This window comes from Choloepus didactylus, chromosome 1, assembly GCF_015220235.1.
Source record: "Choloepus didactylus isolate mChoDid1 chromosome 1, mChoDid1.pri, whole genome shotgun sequence".
NCBI classification, from domain to species: domain Eukaryota; kingdom Metazoa; phylum Chordata; class Mammalia; order Pilosa; family Megalonychidae; genus Choloepus; species Choloepus didactylus.
Genome location: NC_051307.1, coordinates 171,219,758 through 171,239,911, shown reverse-complemented (window position 1 = coordinate 171,239,911; position 20,154 = coordinate 171,219,758). Strand labels below are relative to the sequence as shown.

General features: G+C 37.3%; 1 protein-coding gene across 1 annotated transcript in view; it reads right to left on the bottom strand.

Annotated features, from left to right (window-relative positions):
• KCNH8 (potassium voltage-gated channel subfamily H member 8) overlaps nt 1-20,154 on the bottom strand; it is a 449,367-nt gene that overhangs the window by 169,852 nt on the left and 259,361 nt on the right. Inside the window, exon 4 of the mRNA XM_037828156.1 lies at nt 2,291-2,418. Within this exon, the coding sequence (XP_037684084.1) occupies nt 2,291-2,418 (128 nt within the window). The remainder of the gene's footprint in view (nt 1-2,290; nt 2,419-20,154) is intronic.

Sequence of the window (20,154 nt, the reverse complement as noted above, 5' to 3'; positions counted from 1 at the left end):
AAGGACTAAAAGGTGCTATGTCCTGATCCCCAAACCATGCCAATGGCCTGATGATTCCTTTAGTCTGTGGTGGAATCATATATTCCTGTTCCAAAGAACTGTATTAGAGAAAAAAAATACAGTGACTTTGAGTTAGAAGATTTAGGGCTGAGTTCCAGACCTGCTGCTTCTACTTTTTGAGTTCTCGAATAAGTTGTTTTAACCCATCATTAAAATGAGGCTAATAAAAATAATACCTACTATTACATTGCCATAAGAAACAAATAAGATGACATGTGTGAAAGAAATCTGTAATAAAAAAGGACTATAAAAATATTAAGAATTCTCTTCTTGTATATGAACATTATTACAGCCAAATTTCCTAAATATTGATTGTTTAGTCAATAAACTCTCCAGGTCATTTCCTCTCCTTCCTTCTCTTCCTGCTATCTGTCTTTTAGCTATTCTACTCTGTTCTCCTCGAAAGGAGATGGTGAACAGAGCTAGGCCTGATTCTATACTTTTTTTTTTTCAGAAGTGGGATGTTACCTGAAATGTCAGATTATTTTGTTAGACATCCTTAATTATTATTTATTATCTTGATGCCCCACCCTGATGTCTGCATTTCTTAAATGAATGGCAAGTAAGCAAATTAGTTAGGCAGTGGGAGTTATGATTTTTTACAATCTGATTTTTAAGTACTGTTTTGAACTTTGTAGAAACTAAAGGGAAAAATAGCATGATCAGCAATTGCATTCTAAAGCTCACTAAACTTGCTATGTTTAAATGAATCTCAACTAAAGGCTAGAAGACGGTGTCAGCTTTCAGCATCACGGGATTTCTGGTAAATATTTGTTTAGGTGTGCTGCTGGTTTGCTTGCTTAGAATCAAGCCTGGAGTGGTTTCCTTTGTTTCTCTTTAGGACTTGTTTATTGTCACCAAGGCTGACTTGGTAACTGAAGGGATAGAAATAGGAACCAGCAGAGGAACTCATTGTGAAACTAAGGCTCAGGTATCCCCAGAATACCCCTGTATGAAGTCAGTGCAGAAAAGCAGTGAGTGACTCGCCATGGGGTGCATGGCAGAACAGTGGCAGGCATGGCTGTATGGCCCTGAGCACAAAAAGAACAAAACACCTCGTTCTGGGTTCTGAGAAAGAATCACACTGAAGCAGAACCAGGTCTGCAACACTTCTGTGTCAGATCTTTCTCCACATCCTGGGCTGATGCACCTTTGTTTGCTTGCCACAATCAGAAAAACCCATAGTTTGCATGTCTGATGCCATCTACCTGTTTCTTCAAAGCATTTGTAAGTCAGATCACCAGGTAGTCCTCAAACTTTCTATGTAAAAAGCAATTTGCCAAAGATTCCACTTCTCTCCCTAACTCCCAGAATTTCTGGATCTTAGATTGATTCCAAAATAGCTCTAGTTGTTTGAGGTGACTTTTTCTAATGTCATTTGCAGGGTAGACCCTGAGTATTTATATCTACCATCCATAGTCAAACAACCTCCATATCTGTCCTGATGATCCTGCCATGCAAATTAATAACATTAAAATCATTTGAAAAATTATCTTTGAAGATCTACAGCTAACAGGCATAGTTCTGGGTTTCTCAGTGAAGTCTTTTACTGCTAATAACTAGTTTTAATATTAAGTGTGAAATCTTGGAAGATGTGTGTCATGTACAACTCTGCAAAGAACTACCTTTCATAGCCACAGTTATTTGCTATGGCTTTTTGACAGATAAACATCAGGATTCAGAAAGCAACCCTACTGTAATTTACCGAGTGCAACTTTTCAAAAACTGCATTATTGCATGTAATTTCAATCCACTGTTTCACTATGTGAAATTTCCAACTGTGATTTGTGTAAAATGCAAATTTTAAAATGGAGTAATGACTTTGATTTGTTCATGGTCCCCTTGGGAAAAAAACATCAAGTATATAAACTAGATAAAGGGCAAAATAGATGGAACTAAAATTAAATTTGTGAAATTTTAATTAACAAAATTTGAATGTATAATATGACTTACATCATCTTGTTTCATAAATGAAACCAGTATGTCCCCACTTGCAGTGTTCCTGGCACCGTATTGGACTGCACTGCAATAATATTCTAATCTCTGTGCTGTGATAACACTGTGATTAAGCACTTTTATTACAGAAATGCCTCATGACTGCTGACCTTTTCCAGTTTGTGGAAAGAAATCTAGGAAAGCTAATAAATGAATAATTGGAGTCTTTCTTTAGCAAATCAAACATTGCCACCAGGAGAAACTAGCATTCATAGTATGCACACATACCACCTACATTATTTATTTTCAATTTGTTCTTTTCTCTTCTTTGCAGGTGTCCAGAGATGTGATAAAGGACTGCTCGACTCCGTCTCCGGGCTGAGTCCAAGTGGGTCCCTGCTCTTGATCGTCCTTTGGCTTTCTCTGGGGGAAAACAAAACTCATTAAACATCAACAAATGTGTCATTTCAACCCAAGAATGTCAAATGTTGACTGTTTCCTTTCAAGAGCACATAGTACACCTATGTGTACTAAAATTACCTGCTGGCTACTAATGCCATTTGATTTTAGTCTTTTACAATTTATATACTTTCATTATCATGTTAACTGCCTTAATTTTTGAAAATTGTAGGTAAAATATACGCGAGGACAGAGGAAATTTCAAACAGTTAAGAAAAGCATTAAATGAAAAGAAAACTGCTAATCCACACTCATGTCCCTAATTCTATTCCCAACATTTTTTTCTTATTTTTCTCAAGAAAATGTTTAATACATGCCATACATCCACATTTATATTCATTATTCTTTGGATAAATGGAATTTCACAATAAAAACTGTCCATATGCAGTTTTTTTCTTATCGAAATACCTTGTAAATCATTCCAAATCTGCCCATTATATTTCTCTCTCATTCTTTTTAAGGATTAAGAGTAAACCATGTCAGGGATATGACTAGCCTTGTTACTTTTACTATTTCCCTATTACAAACATTTATGATTTTTCAGAATTAAAAAAAGAACACAAGCCTATGTAGACAATCCTGATATTAAAATTCTAGAACATGTAGAGCTTTGCATTTTGTGCCAAGAATTCAGTGAATATATTCCTAGCAGTGGATATGTACAGTTTAAATTTGATATGCATATTCCAAATTTCATTTCAGCAGTTTTCACTCCCAGTAACAGTAAATGAATGTGCCTGTTTCACCACACACACACACCAAAGCTATGAAATATCAAATGAGTGTTGTCTAATGTTTTGATAGGTAGAAAATGCCATATTATTGTTTTATTTTGCATTTGAAAAACTATGAAATTTTTAAATTTGAGAAAAAATGTGTATTTACTCAAACATTCATTGTACATTTGCTTTTAATTTTCTGGTCCATTCATATTATTTTTGCCAATTTTAAGATTAAATTGGTCCTTCCCTACTTATTTGTAAGAGTTCTTTGTATAAAAAAAATCACCATTTTTGTCATATGTACTACCAAAAATATTCCCATTTTGTTAGTTGGAATAAAGAAAAAATGTTTATGCTGTCAGACTTAACAATCTATCCATTTGTGATGCCTAAGCATTATGTCTTGCATAGCCAAACCTTCTTCACTTAAAAATTATTTTAAAAATCTGTGTGTTTTTTTCCACTATCTTCATGGCTTTATTATTTTTTCATTTTTAACATTTATATATTTAATCTAATTGGGCTCTATTTTGATAAAATTAAGTTTTTATTTTGTTTCCAAAGGCAACTGTTCAAAAGCAATACATAAATTGGTCATATTACATTAGAAAACATTTAGTCTTTATTTGGGCAATTAGTTAACATTCAATTTTATTTTAAAGTTGTATCTGTGTTATAATGATTGTTAAATACAAAAAAAAGTAAAACTACTATTTATCCAAACTTCCTCAACAAATCACTGTAGTTTTATGAAGGAGCTTTGATTCCTCTTCATCATAAAAACAGTTTGATTAGGGTACATGTTGGAGAAGCCATATGTACTATCAATGACTACTGTATACCAGGCCTTGTTTTAGATCCTTGGTATTTATTATCTCAATTAATCAGCACAAATACATGGGATAGTATTATTATCCTCATTTACAGATGAAAAAACTGAAAGGTCTAATAGTATGCCGTATGTTCATACAGCTAGGAAGGAATCAAGTCAGTATGTGAAGCCAGAGCGGTCAAAAGTCATTACTCCTTCTCACACAGCACCAACTCCCATAATGATTTTTATCAAATTTAGCACTGCTACTGTGTGCTGTGTCACAAAGACTCATACATATCACAGTCCCTGCCCACCTGAGTTTGGGAATCAGCTTTCCAAGGACTTTAACCACCTCCATACCCCATAGGATGCTTTTAACAACCAATAAATTTTAATCACTGTAATACTCTAATATAATGCTACAGGTTTTTAAAATTGCTCGCCTTTATCTTTTCATACATTGAAAGAATGTTTAAAATAATACATGCTATATTACTGCAGACTTGACACTAATGACAGATCATAAAAGACAAAGCAGACATCAAAGGGGACATTTTATTTTGAAACTCAGGACTGAACAAAGTACATTTCATTATATGTCTAAAAGCTAAGATCACACCTTCAAGTGTTAATTGTTTCAGTCCACTTAGAACTCTTGCAAATTGCATTTGAAAAAGGAATTATTAATCTAGTAGGTAGTAATGTTAAGATTTTTAAAATTAAAAATAGCCAGAATTTTAAAACAATGTCTACATTACTGTAGTAGGAAAGTCAGCAGGTTGCTTATACATCAGTTGGTACCAAAGTGTCAGGTGGAATTACAATGCTAATTACAAAATGAACCAGATTAGATATTCATGACAATCAGTAAGCCAATTTATTTCTCAGTGGAGAAATCTAATTAAAAGCTGAGATATTTCAAATCAAAACAACAGCAATTTTATGGTCATAAAAAAGAACCCCTCAGAGGGAAATGTCAAAGAAACTTGTCTATCTTGGACTTGGTTCCAAATGGCAGATAAAATAAGTTTCCCTTGAAAATTTTTAGTCACAATTTAACTTTCATGCAAAATAGGGGTTGAAAATCATGTCATTTTAAAATCCTGCAAACAGAGAAATGAATTATTATAGTTCTGGGTTGGTAATTCCTGAAAGAAAAAAAAAAATCACAGATCAGATAGGGAGCAACTCATTCTTAAAAAAAAATATATGCATACAAAATATTCAAGGCAGCAATATTTGTAATATGCATGTATAGCTATATTTATCTACAGCTAGCTATATATACAAACACATAATGTATACATACATATGTAATATACACATATGTTTGTGTGTATATAACTAGAAATACGGCAAATAGCCATTAAAAAAGAGTGCATACATAAATTGTGGTATAGTCATAATATAGAGTACTATAATTCCATTAAATTGGACTTAGGTGAGAACCAAATAAAAAATGAGGGAAACAGTGCCTGCCTATTAACACAGATATTTCTCAAAACTATAATATTGAACACAAAAGCAAGAAGTAGAAGAACACAGACAGCATGGCAATCTTTTTATAACATTCACACACATGCAAAACTAAATAACATATGGGAAATGTACAATTGCAGTAAAGCTACACATAAGAAGTCTGGGAAAGGTAGTCTCTAGCAAGGCCCCCACATGCTTTACTAAATGATATTAATAAAATTCTCTTTCTTTAGAGTGAATTTTGAATGTAATGATATTTTTTACTATATGTGTGTATCATATACATTTACATATAGATATGTACATACATATAGTTGAATGTAAGAAATATTTCATAATAAAAAAAGGACAACAAAAAGTGGTATCAGGCCATTTAACAGAGGACCTGCCAACATTCTCTGGGGTGGGAAGCTATCAGTTACTTGAGATGGATAATTTAGGGTTAAAATCTGATGAATGAAGAGTTGTTAATAAATAAGGTAAGGTGGTAGGGAGCAGAGGGAAAAGCATTCCTGACAGAGCAAATAAAGGGCTTGGACAAAAAAGAGCTCAACAGTTTTGAGGAACTGAACAAAATCCAGTATAGTTAAGATATAGAATATAGGAGGAAAAGAGGCATGAGGGGAAACTAGAAGGTAGGCAGAAATCAGATCACTTAGGGCCTTTGAGATCACATTAGGGATTCTGCTCTTTAAGTGCAATGGTAAAATTATTATTTAGGGAACAGTCTAAGTTGCTTTAGCAGAAAGACCCCAAAATATATGTATGCCACAAGTCTCACTATTTTGTCCTCTCTCTCTGCTGTTCCCATAACAGAACAGATTTATTGTCTAGAAAAAGACAGTCTAGCAATCCAGACTGGTAGAAGAGACGTGCCATTCTTCATAAGTAGCCTTCATCCTTGAGTTCCAGGCCATTGCTTCATAGGAAGGTGGAAGAGGAAGTGGACAGCAATGAGCTTCCTATGAAGGAGGCAGAAATTATACAAATCACTTGTACTCACACCCCATTAGCCACTCTCAGCTACCAAGGAGGCTGGGGGATGCAGTCCCTAGTGAGCTGCCATGTGCAATGTTAATCCTCAGAGATGAGGAGAGGGCCATTAAAAAGGAAAAAGGAAGAATGACTTCTAGGGGGTAATCAACAGTTTCTGCCACATGAAGCCATAGCGAGGTTTTAGACATCCAAGTGACAAAGGAAAATGAGTTTTCAAAATATCACATTGACCGTTATGTGGAAAATTGATTAGAAAGAGTCAATAGAGGTTGTTAAGAAATCACTCAGGAAGCCACATTAGTGATCAGTTGAAACAAGGTTGTAGCTTAATCTAGGTCAGCAACAGTTGAGCAAAGCTGACAAATTTGAAATAAATTGAGAAGATAAAGTTGACTGGCTTTGTCACTTAATTGATTATGAAATCATACAGAAAGAGAGTTCAGAGTAAGAGCAGAAAAACAAGGCCCTCCAAAATTTAATAGGCCAAGTATAAGGAAAAACAGTATGAAAAGGAGAAACGTAAAGAAGAAGGAAATAGTAAATGCCATGTCAGAGAAGCTAAGGGGAGAGAATGCTTCAAAAACGAGAGGGGTCAACAGTGTCTTCATACCTCACTTCGAGTGAGTCTCCTTAGATAGGAGATTATTATACATGGAGGCAAACCAGAAGGTTTTGATGGCAGGAAGTTGAGATAGCTTCTGACTGAGAGTTTCTATTTTTTTTTTAATTGACATTGGAGGTGAAGTCAAATGCTAACAGTAAGGAGTAATTAGTAGGAGCTTGTGGTCTGATGATTGTAAGAAATGCTTGAAATATTTGTTATAGAGGATAGGTGGTCAAACCCAACAGAGAAACTGATAGGTCTGTTGGGGAATTTGATCAACTCATTTGTGGCTGGTAATAATAAATTTAGAGTGCTTCCATTCTACCCTCATGTAGGTTTTATCCCATGACAAGAGATTGTTGGTTCTTCTGAGTTTGAGGCTTTGCCCTATGGATATAGAGAAAATGCAAAGGTATAAGAGAGTTTAGGACACATGCAAATAAAAAGGCTTTAAATCTATGAACCATGAAAGATGAGGTAAGAGAAATATGAAAACAGTAGTTGACTAATGGATAGGAAGAAAGGGAAGATTTCAGACCTAGAAGTTGCAATCAGCTAAAAAGAAAAAAAGCAAACAAAAGAGATGTAAGAAGAGGAGGTACTGGTCAGCAAGCAGGTTGATTAAATAATCAAGTATAGTTATTGAGCAGTACTGAGCAATGATAATTTCCAGGAAAAAAATTTAAAAGTTATGCTTACATGCCAGTGAGTTGAAACTTCTCAACAGAACATCATACACTAGTAATATTCACTTTGTCCTCAACATGTTCTAGGCATTATGCCAGGAAATTTGTCTTGGTTCTCATTTAATCCTCACTTTGCAAGAACTTAGGCTTTCCGTTTACTGAAGAAAAAAACCCAAACTAAAGGTCAGAGGAATTGTGAGCTTTGCCCAAGTTTACACAGTTAGGAAGTGGGAAGACTTATATTTGAATTCTTAATTACAGTATTCCAAATCCCATGATCTATCCACCTTACCATAGATTATAGACCTTTGAGCATTAGCTTCTTATTGGATATCTTCACTAACCTATGGTATCTTGTTAATTATCTTCTAAGTCAAAACAGAGCTACCTCCTAGACAGGAATTATTTCTCTGCTAATTCTCCTCTTCAGTAATTTCACTCCCATCCTTGCATCATATCAGACATACATTGGAAAATTCTCTCTCTCCAATTGTCAATTTAGGCCCATTTCCTTTGCACTTCCCTCATATTCCCACCTTTTACATTGTAAAATACTTTTATAACATGCTTCTTTTTATATAAGGGCACTTGTTCCCATTTAAACATTAATTCAGTGACTTCCGGTTCAAGATGGCTAAAAAAGCATCCTTATTTAAAAATTACAAGAAAATATTAAAATCATGAACTTTTATGCTCCAAAATTATGTAACACTGAAAGCAAAAAACTGTTAGAATCACAAACAAAATTTGAAAAACCGAAATCATAGTGAAATAATTTAACCTATCTCAGAAATTGATCATGAAGGCAAAAATAAAATAAAATTAGAGAATTTTAATGCTATTTATTATTTATAATTAATGGATATATACCTATGATATTTTTCCAACATAGAATGTCCATTGTTTTCACATGCTCATGGAACAATTACAAAATTTTTCATAGCCATAAAAACAAATAAAAAATATTAAAAAAAAAATAGAAATCATGCAGATAAAGAGACCTTGCATTTATTTCAAACTTTCACCACCATTTGTTTGTTTTTTTTCTTAAAGTTCTCATAGGGGAGAACCTAAGATGGAGGCTAGGAGAGACAGGGCAAAAAAACACTGCCATGAAAAGTACTAGATAAAAGCCAGAAAGTGACCCAGAACACCAGTTCCAGCAATGCCCCAGCAGGACAAGGTCTGCTAAATCCACAGGGAACATGCACTTGGTGAAACCAGAAGTCTGCGATCTGAAACAAGCGAGTAAGCCGCTGAATATCCGGCACACACTGTGGTGTGAGGAAACCATGGGTTGGTATTTGGAGGCAGACTAGTTCTTTTTTAAAAAACCCAAAAGTGGCTGCAGATATGGCGGTGAAAACAGCACAGCGAAACGCGGCAGGAATGGGCCGTGCAAACACCTCAATATCTGGCATGGAAGATAGCCTTTCGTGAACCTGCTGCTGAGTGTCTAGGAGTGAAGAAGGCAAAGGTGAGCCAAAAGGGGAAAAAAAACATGCCCCTTGCAGCCATCTTCCTGGCGGGCTGGGAATTCTCCTGCCCGGCACAGGCACCATAGCCCAGGGCCGCGTCAAAAAACTCAGTATGACAGGAAGTGTTTCCAGCAACACACGCACATGCCACAATATCAGGCATGGACAATAGCCTTTCAGGCACCCACAGCTAATTGTCCCGGAGCTAGGAAGGTGGAGCAGTGCTAAAAGGGGGAAATTAACACACCCCATTCAGCCATCCTTACAGCAGGCTGACAACACTCCTACACAGCCCGGTAGCCCAGAACTTCCTTTGAGGGATGGCATGCATTTGTGATGTAGCACAACCTTCCCTCAGCAGAGGCCCTAGAAGGGCACAGCTTGGAAGAGGGACCCACTCAGAATCCCAGGGACCACACACCAATACCAAAGACTTGTGGGTCAGCAGCAGAGACAATCTGTTGTAGACTGAAATGAAGGCTTAGACTCTTGCAACAGCCTTAAATCTCCAAGAACACCCGGGAGGTTTGATTATTAAAGCTGTCCTCCCTCCCTAACTGCTCAGACACATGCCCCACATTCAGGGAGGACAGCACCAACAACACCCAAACTTGGTGCACCAATTGGACCCCACAAAAATCAGACCCCCACACACCACAAAGACAAAGTTGGGGAGAACTGACTTGAGGGGAATAGGTGACTCGTGGATGCCATCTGCTGGTTAATTAGCGAAAGTGTACGCCACCAAGCTGTAGATCTGACAAATTAGAGATTAGTCTTTGAATAATTCTACATATCCTAAAAGAACCCTTTCAAGTAAAGCAAATGCCAAGAGGCCAAAAACAACAGAAAATTTTAAAGCATATGATAAAACTAGATATTATGGATAACCCAAACTCAAGCATCCAAATCAAAAGATCAGAGGAGACACAGTACTTGGAGCAATTAATCAAAGAACTAAAGACAAACAATGAGAGCATGGCACAGGATATAAAGGACATGAAGAAGAGCATGGCACAGGATATAAAGGATATGAAGAAGACTCTAGAAGAGCATAAAGAAGAAATTGCAAGAATAAATAAAAATTAGATGATCTTATGGAAGTAAAAGAAACTGTTGACCAAATTAAAAAGATTCTGGATACTCATAGTACAAGACTAGAGGAAGCTGAACAATGAACCAGTGACCTTGAGGGCCACAGAACAGAAAATGAAAGAACAAAAGAAAGAATGGGGAAAAGAAACTGAAATATCAAAATGGACGTCAGGGATCTGATAGAAAAAATAAAATGTCCAAATATAAGACTCATTGGTGTCCCAGAAGGGGAAGAGAAGGGTAAAGGTCTAGAAAGACTATTCAAAGAAATTGTTCAAGAAAACTCCCCAAACCTTCTACACAATATAAATACACAAAGCATAAATGCCCAGCAAACTCCAAATAGAATAAATCCAAATGAACCCATTCCAAGACATATTCTGATCAGACTGTCAAATACTGAAGAGAAGGAGCAAGTTCTGAAAGCAGCAAGAGAAAAGCAATTCACCACATACAAAGGAAACAACATTAAGACTAAGTAGTGACTACTCAGCAGCCACCATGGAGGCAAGAAGGCAGTGGCATGACATATTTAAAATTCTGAGAGAGAAAAATTTCCAACCAAGAATACTTTATCCAGAAAACTCTCCTTCAAATTTGAGGGAGAGCTTAAATTTTTCACAGATAAACAAATGCTGAGAGATTTTGCTAATAAAAGACCTGCCCTACTTCAGATACTAAAAGGAGCCCTACTGACAGAGAAACAAAGAAAGGAGAGAGAGATTGAGAAAGGTTCAGTACTAAAGAGATTCATTATTGGTTCATTAAAGGACAATAAGAGAGAAAGGGAAAAAATATATCTGACAAACATAAACCAAAGGATAGGATGCCTGATTCAAGAAATACCTTCCCAGTAATAAGATTGAATGTAAATGGATTAAACTCCCCAATTAAAAGATATAAATTAACAGAATGGATCAAAAAATATGAACCATCAATATGTTGCATACAAGAGACTCGTCATAGACACAGGGACACAAAGAAATTGAAAGTGAAAGGGTGGAAAAAATATTTCATGCAAGCTACAGTCAAAAGAAAGCAGGAGTAGCAATATTAATCTCTGATAAAATAGACTTTAAATGCAAGGATGTTATGAGAGTCAAAGAAGGCCACTACATACTGATAAAAGGGGCAATTCAACAAGAAGAAGTAACAATCATAAATGTTTATGCACCCAATCATGGTGCCACAAAATACATGAGACAAACACTGGCAAAACTAAAGGAAGCAATTGATCATTCCACAATAATTGTGGGAGACTTCAACACATCACTCTCTCCTATAGATAGATCAACCAGACAGAAGACCAATAAGGAAATTGATAACCTAAACAATCTGATAAATGAATTGGATTTAACAGACATGTCTAGAACATTATATCCCAAATCACCAGGATACACATTCTTCTCTGGTGATCATGGATCTTTCTCCAGAATAGACCATATGCTGGGACATAAAACAAACCTCAATAAATTAAAAAAAAAAAATGAAATTATTCAAAGCACATTCTCTGACCACAGTGAAATACAATTAGAAGACAATAACCATAAGAGACTTAGAAAATTCACAAATACCTGGAGGTTAAAAATGAGTGGGAGAAGGGCGGGGCAAGATGGCAGACTGGTGAGCTGTATGTTTTAGTTACTCCTCCAGGAAAGTAGGTAAAAAGCCAGGAACTGCGTGGACTGGACACCACAGAGCAATCTGTCTTTGGGCATACTTCATACAACACTCATGAAAACGTGGAACTGCTGAGATCAGCGAAATCTGTAAGTTTTTGCGGCCAGGGGACCCGCGCCCCTCCCTGCCAGGCTCAGTCCCGGGGGAGGAGGGGCTGTCAGCTCCAGGAAGGAGAAGGGAGAATTGCAGTGGCTGCTCTCATCGGAAACTCATTCTACTGATTCAAACTCCAACCATAGATAGACTGAGGCCAGACACCAGAGACTCTGAGAGCAGCCAGCCCAGCAGAGAGGAGACGGGCATAGAAGGAAAACAACACGAGAAGCTCCAAAGTAAAAGCAGAGGATTTTTGGAGTTCTGGTGAACACAGAAAGGGGAAGGGCGGAGATCAGGCCTTGAGGCGCATATGCAAATCCCGAAGCAAGGCTGATCTCTCTGCCCAGGGCACCTTTCCTTAATGGCCCTGGTTGCTTTGTCTATTAGCATTTCAATAACCCATTAGATCTCTGAGGAGGGCCGTTTTTTTTTTTTTTTTTTTTTTAAATCCTTTTTGCTTTTTCTAAAACAATTACTCTAAGAAGCTCAATACAGAAAGCTTCAAAGAATTGAAATTTGGGCACGTCAAGTCAAGAGCAGAAATAAGAGAGCTCTGAGACAAAAGGCAATAATCCAGTGGCTGAGAAAATTCACTAAACAACACAACTTCCCAAGAAAAGGGGGGTGTCCGCTCACAGCCACCATCCTGGTGGACAGGAAACACTCCTGCCCATCGCCAGCCCCATAGCCCAGAGCTGCCCCAGACAACCCAGTGTGACGGAAGTGCTTCAAATAACAGGCACACACCACAAAACTGGGCGTGGACATTAGCCTTCCCTGCAACCTCAGCTGAATGTCCCAGAGCTGGGAAGGGGGAGCAGTGTGAATTAACAGAGCCCCATTCAGCCATCATTTGAGCAGACTGGGAGCCTCCCAACACAGCCCAGCAGCCCAGAACTGCCCTGGGGGGACGGCACTCACCTGTGACATAGCACAGTCATCCCTCAACAGAGGACCCGGGGTGCACAGCCTGGAAGAGGGGCCCACTTGTAAGTCTCAGGAGCCATACGCCAATACCAAAGACTTGTGGGTCAGTGGCAGAGACAAACTGTGGCAGGACTGAACTGAAGGATTAGACTATTGCAGTAGCTTTAAAACTCTAGGATCATCAGGGAGATTTGATTGTTAGGGCCACCCCCCCTCCCCGACTGCCCAGAAACACGCCCCACATACAGGGCAGGCAACACCAACTACGCACGCAAGCTTGGTACACCAATTGGGCCCCACAAGACTCACTCCCCCACTCACCAAAAAGGCTAAGCAGGGGAGATCTGCCTTGTGGAGAACAGGTGGCTCGTGGACGCCACCTGCTGGTTAGTTAGAGAAAGTGTACTCCACGAAGCTGTAGATCTGATAAATTAGAGATAAGGACTTCAACTGGTCTACAAACCCTAAAAGAACCCTATCAAGGACAGCAAATGCCACGAGGCCAAAAACAACAGAAAATTATAAAGCATATGAAAAAACCAGACGATATGGATAACCCAAGCCCAAGCACCCAAATCAAAAGACCAGAAGAGACACACCTAGAGCAGCTACTCAAAGAACTAAAGATGAACAATGAGACCCTAGTACGGGATATGAAGGAAATCAAGAAGACCCTAGAAGAGCATAAAGAAGACATTGCAAGACTAAATAAAAAAATGGATGATCTTATGGAAATTAAAGAAACTGTTGACCAAATTAAAAAGATTCTGGACACTCATAGTACAAGACTAGAGGAAGTTGAACAACGAATCAGTGACCTGGAAGATGACAGAATGGAAAATGAAAGCATAAAAGAAAGAATGGGGAAAAAAATTGAAAAACTCGAAATGGACCTCAGGGATATGATAGATAATATGAAGCGTCCGAATATAAGACTCATTGGTGTCCCAGAAGGGGAAGAAAAGGGTAAAGGTCTAGGAAGAGTATTCAAAGAAATTGTTGGGGAAAACTTCCCAAATCTTCTAAACAACATAAATACACAAATCATAAATGCTCAGCGAACTCCAAATAGAATAAATCCAAAAAAACCCACTCCGAGACATATACTGATCACACTGTCAAACATAGAAGAGAAGGAGCAAGTTCTGAAAGCAGCAAGAGAAAAGCAATTCACCACATACAAAGGAAACAGCATAAGACTAAGTAGTGACTACTCAGCAGCCACCATGGAGGCGAGAAGGCAATGGCACGATATATTTAAAATTCTGAGAGAGAGGAATTTCCAGCCAAGAATACTTTATCCAGCAAAGCTCTCCTTCAAATTTGAGGGAGAGCTTAAATTTTTCACAGACAAAGAAATGCTGAGAGAATTTGCTAACAAGAGACCTGCCCTACTGGAGATACTAAAGGGAGCCCTACAGACAGAGAAACAAAGACAGGACAGAGAGACTTGGAGAAAGGTTCAGTACTAAAGAGATTCGGTATGGGTACAATAAAGGATATTAATAGAGAGAGGGAAAAATATGGCAAACATAATCCAAAGGATAAGATGGCCGATTCAAGAAATGCCTTCACGGTTTTAACGTTGAATGTAAATGGATTAAACTCCCCAATTAAAAGATATAGATTCGCAGAATGGATCAAAAAAAATGAACCATCAATATGTTGCATACAAGAGACTCATCTTAGACACAGGGACACAAAGAAATTGAAAGTGAAAGGATGGAAAAAAATATTTCATGCAAGCTACAGCCAAAAGAAAGCAGGTGTAGCAATATTAATCTCAGATAAAATAGACTTCAAATGCAGGGATGTTTTGAGAGACAAAGAAGGCCACTACATACTAATAAAAGGGGCAATTCAGCAAGAAGAAATAACAATCGTAAATGTCTATGCACCCAATCAAGGTGCCACAAAATACATGAGAGAAACATTGGCAAAACTAAAGGAAGCAATTGATGTTTCCACAATAATTGTGGGAGACTTCAACACATCACTCTCTCCTATAGATAGATCAACCAGACAGAAGACCAATAAGGAAATTGAAAACCTAAACAATCTGATAAATGAATTAGATTTAACAGACATCTACAGGACATTACATCCCAAATCACCAGGATACACATACTTTTCTAGTGCTCACGGAACTTTCTCCAGAATAGATCATATGCTGGGACATAAAACAAGCCTCAATAAATTTAAAAAGATTGAAATCATTCAAAGCACATTCTCTGACCACAATGGAATACAATTAGAAGTCAATAACCATCAGAGACTTAGAAAATTCACAAATACCTGGAGGTTAAACAACACACTCCTAAACAATCAGTGGGTTAAAGAAGAAATAGCAAGAGAAATTGCTAAATATATAGAGACGAATGAAAATGAGAACACAACATACCAAAACCTATGGGATGCAGCAAAAGCAGTGCTAAGGGGGAAATTTATAGCACTAAACGCATATATTAAAAAGGAAGAAAGAGCCAAAATCAAAGAACTAATGGATCAACTGAAGAAGCTAGAAAATGAACAGCAAACCAATCCTAAACCAAGTAGAAGAAAAGAAATAACAAGGATTAAAGCAGAAATAAATGACATAGAGAACAAAAAAACAATAGAAAGGATAAATATCACCAAAAGTTGGTTCTTTGAGAAGATCAACAAGATTGACAAGCCCCTAGCTAGACTGACAAAATCAAAAAGAGAGAAGACCCATATAAACAAAATAATGAATGAAAAAGGTGACATAACTGCAGATCCTGAAGAAATTAAAAAAATTATAAGAGGATATTATGAACAACTGTATGGCAACAAACTGGATAATGTAGAAGAAATGGACAATTTCCTGGAAACATATGAACAACCTAGACTGACCAGAGAAGAAATAGAAGACCTCAACCAACCCATCACAAGCAAAGAGATCCAATCAGTCATCAAAAATCTTCCCACAAATAAATGCCCAGGGCCAGATGGCTTCACAGGGGAATTCTACCAAACTTTCCAGAAAGAACTGACACCAATCTTACTCAAACTCTTTCAAAACATTGAAAAAAATGGAACACTACCTAACTCATTTTATGAAGCTAACATCAATCTAATACCAAAACCAGGCAAAGATGCTACAAAAAAGGAAAACTACCGGCCAATCTCCCTAATGAATATAGATGCAAAAATCCTCAACAAAATACTTGCAAATCGAATCCAAAGACACATTAAAAAAATCATACACCATGACCAAGTGGGGTTCATTCCAGGCATGCAAGGATGGTTCAACATCAGAAAAACAATCAATGTATTACAACACATTAAAAACTCGAAAGGGAAAAATCAATTGATCATCTCAATAGATGCTGAAAAAGCATTTGACAAAATCCAACATCCCTTTTTGATAAAAACACTTCAAAAGGTAGGAATTGAAGGAAACTTCCTCAACATGATAAAGAGCATATATGAAAAACCCACAGCCAGCATAGTACTCAATGGTGAGAGACTGAAAGCCTTCCCTCTAAGATCAGGAACAAGACAAGGATGCCCGCTGTCACCACTGTTATTCAACATTGTGCTGGAAGTGCTAGCCAGGGCAATCCGGCAAGACAAAGAAATAAAAGGCATCCAAATTGGAAAAGAAGAAGTAAAACTGTCATTGTTTGCAGATGATATGATCTTATATCTAGAAAACCCTGAGAAATCAACAATACACCTACTAGAGCTAATAAACAAATTTAGCAAAGTAGCGGGATACAAGATTAATGCACATAAGTCAGTAATGTTTCTATATGCTAGAAATGAACAAACTGAAGAGACACTCAAGAAAAAGATACCATTTTCAATAGCAACTAAAAAAATCAAGTACCTAGGAATCAACTTAACCAAAGATGTAAAAGACCTATACAAAGAAAACTACATAACTCTACTAAAAGAAATAGAAGGGGACCTTAAAAGATGGAAAAATATTCCATGTTCATGGATAGGAAGGCTAAATGTCATTAAGATGTCAATTCTACCCAAACTCATCTACAGATTCAATGCAATCCCAATCAAAATTCCAACAACCTACTTTGCAGACTTGGAAAAGCTAGTTATCAAATTTATTTGGAAAGGGAAGATGCCTCGAATTGCTAAAGACACTCTAAAAAAGAAAAACGAAGTGGGAGGACTTACACTCCCTGACTTTGAAGCTTATTATAAAGCCACAGTTGCCAAGACAGCATGGTACTGGCACAAAGATAGACATATAGATCAATGGAATCGAATTGAGAATTCAGAGATAGACCCTCAGATCTATGGCCGACTGATCTTTGATAAGGCCCCCAAAGTCACCGAACTGAGCCATAATGGTCTTTTCAACAAATGGGGCTGGGAGAGTTGGATATCCATATCCAAAAGAATGAAAGAGGACCCCCACCTCACCCCCTACACAAAAATTAACTCAAAATGGACCAAAGATCTCAATATAAAAGAAAGTACCATAAAACTCCTAGAAGATAATGTAGGAAAACATCTTCAAGACCTTGTATTAGGAGGCCACTTCCTAGACTTTACACCCAAAGCACAAGCAACAAAAGAGAAAATAGATAAATGGGAACTCCTCAAGCTTAGAAGTTTCTGCACCTCAAAGGAATTTCTCAAAAAGGTAAAGAGGCAGCCAACTCAATGGGAAAAAATTTTTGGAAACCATGTATCTGACAAAAGACTGATATCTTGCATATACAAAGAAATCCTACAACTCAATGACAATAGTACAGACAGCCCAATTATAAAATGGGCAAAAGATATGAAAAGACAGTTCTCTGAAGAGGAAATACAAATGGCCAAGAAACACATGAAAAAATGTTCAGCTTCACTAGCTATTAGAGAGATGCAAATTAAGACCACAATGAGATACCATCTAACACCGGTTAGAATGGCTGCCATTAAACAAACAGGAAACTACAAATGCTGGAGGGGATGTGGAGAAATTGGAACTCTTATTCATTGTTGGTGGGACTGTATAATGGTTCAGCCACTCTGGAAGTCAGTCTGGCAGTTCCTTAGAAAACTAGATATAGAGCTACCATTCGATCCAGCGATTGCACTCCTCGGTATATACCCGGAAGTTCGGAAAGCAGTGACACGAACAGATATCTGCACGCCAATGTTCATAGCAGCATTATTCACAATTGCCAAGAGATGGAAACAACCCAAATGTCCTTCAACAGATGAGTGGATAAATAAAATGTGGTATATACACACGATGGAATACTACGCGGCAGTAAGAAGGAACGATCTGGTGAAACATATGACAACATGGATGAACCTTGAAGACATAATGCTGAGCGAAATAAGCCAGGCACAAAAAGAGAAATATTATATGCTACCACTAATGTGAACTTTGAAAAATGTAAAACAAATGGTTTATAATGTAGAATGTAGGGGAACTAGCAGTAGAGAGCAATTAAGGAAGGGGGAACAATAATCCAGGAAGAACAGATAAGCTATTTAACGTTCTGGGGATGCCCAGAAATGACTATGGTCTGTTAATTTCTGATGGTTGTAGTAGGAACAAGTTCACTGAAATGTTGCTATATTATGTAACTTTCTTGGGGTAAAGTAGGAACATGTTGGAAGTTAAGCAGTTATCTTAGGTTAGTTGTCTTTTTCTTACTCCCTTGCTATGGTCTCTTTGAAATGCTCTTTTATTGTATGTTTGTTTTCTTTTTAACTTTTTTTTTCATACAGGTGATTTTAAAAAATAAGGGAAATTTAAAAAAAAAAAAAAAAAAAAAAAAAAAGAAAAAAGACAAACAAGGGGAAAAAAAAAAAAAAAAAGATGTAGTGCCCCCTTGAGGAGCCTGTGGAGAATGCAGGGGTATTCGCCTACCCCACCTCCATGGTTGCTAACATGACCACAGACATAGGGGACTGGTGGTTTGATGGGTTGAGCCCTCTACCATAAGTTTTACCCTTGGGAAGACGGTTGCTGCAAAGGAGAGGCTAGGCCTCCCTGTATTTGTGCCTAAGAGTCTCCTCCTGAATGCCTCTTTGTTGCTCAGATGTGGCCCTCTCTCTCTGGCTAAGCCAACTTGAAAGGTGAAATCACTGCCCTCCCCCCTACGTGGGATCAGACACCCAGGGAAGTGAATCTCCCTGGCAACGTGGAATATGACTCCCAGGGAGGAATGTAGACCTGGCACCGTGGGACGGAGAACATCTTCTTGACCAAAAGGGGGATGTGAAAGGAAATGAAATAAGCTTCAGTGGCAGAGAGATTCCAAAAGGAGCCGAGAGGTCACTCTGGTGGGCACTCTTATGCACACTTTAGACAACCCTTTTTAGGTTCTAAAGAATTGGGGTAGCTGGTGGTGGATACCTGAAACTATCAAACTACAACCCAGAACCCATGAATCTCGAAGACAGTTGTATAAAAATGTAGCTTATGAGGGGTGACAATGGGATTGGGAAAGCCATAAGGACCAAACACCACTTTGTCTAGTTTATGGATGGATGTGTAGAAAAGTAGGGGAAGGAATCAAACAGACAAAGGTACCCAGTGTTCTTTTTTACTTCAATTGCTCTTTTTCACTCTAATTATTATTCTTGTTATTTTTGAGTGTGTGCTAATGAAGGTGTCAGGGATTGATTTAGGTGATGAATGTACAACTATGTAATGGTACTGTAAACAATCGAAAGTACAATTTGTTTTGTATGACTGCGTGGTATGTGAATATATCTCAATAAAATGATGATTTAAAAAAAAAAATAAATAAAATAAAATAAAATATAAAAAAAAAAAAAAAAAAAAAAAAAAAAAAAAAAAATGAGTGGGAGATGAAAACATTCCCAGATAATCAAAAGCTGAGGGACTCCATCACCAGTAGATCAGTCCCATGAGAAATGCTAAAGGGAATTGTGCAGGCTGAAAGGAAGGGACACTAAACAACTGACGGAAACCACATGACGAAATAAAGATTTCCAGTAAAGATCACATGGTAAATTAAAAAAAACTTCTTATAATTCTTGCTTTTAAGAGAAATTAATAAGTGAACTTAATAATATTTATTAATTATTGATACATGGCTTTTGGAAATGAAAAAATATTATTTTTAAGAGAAATAATGTTTTCAGAATATTTGATATCTAAACT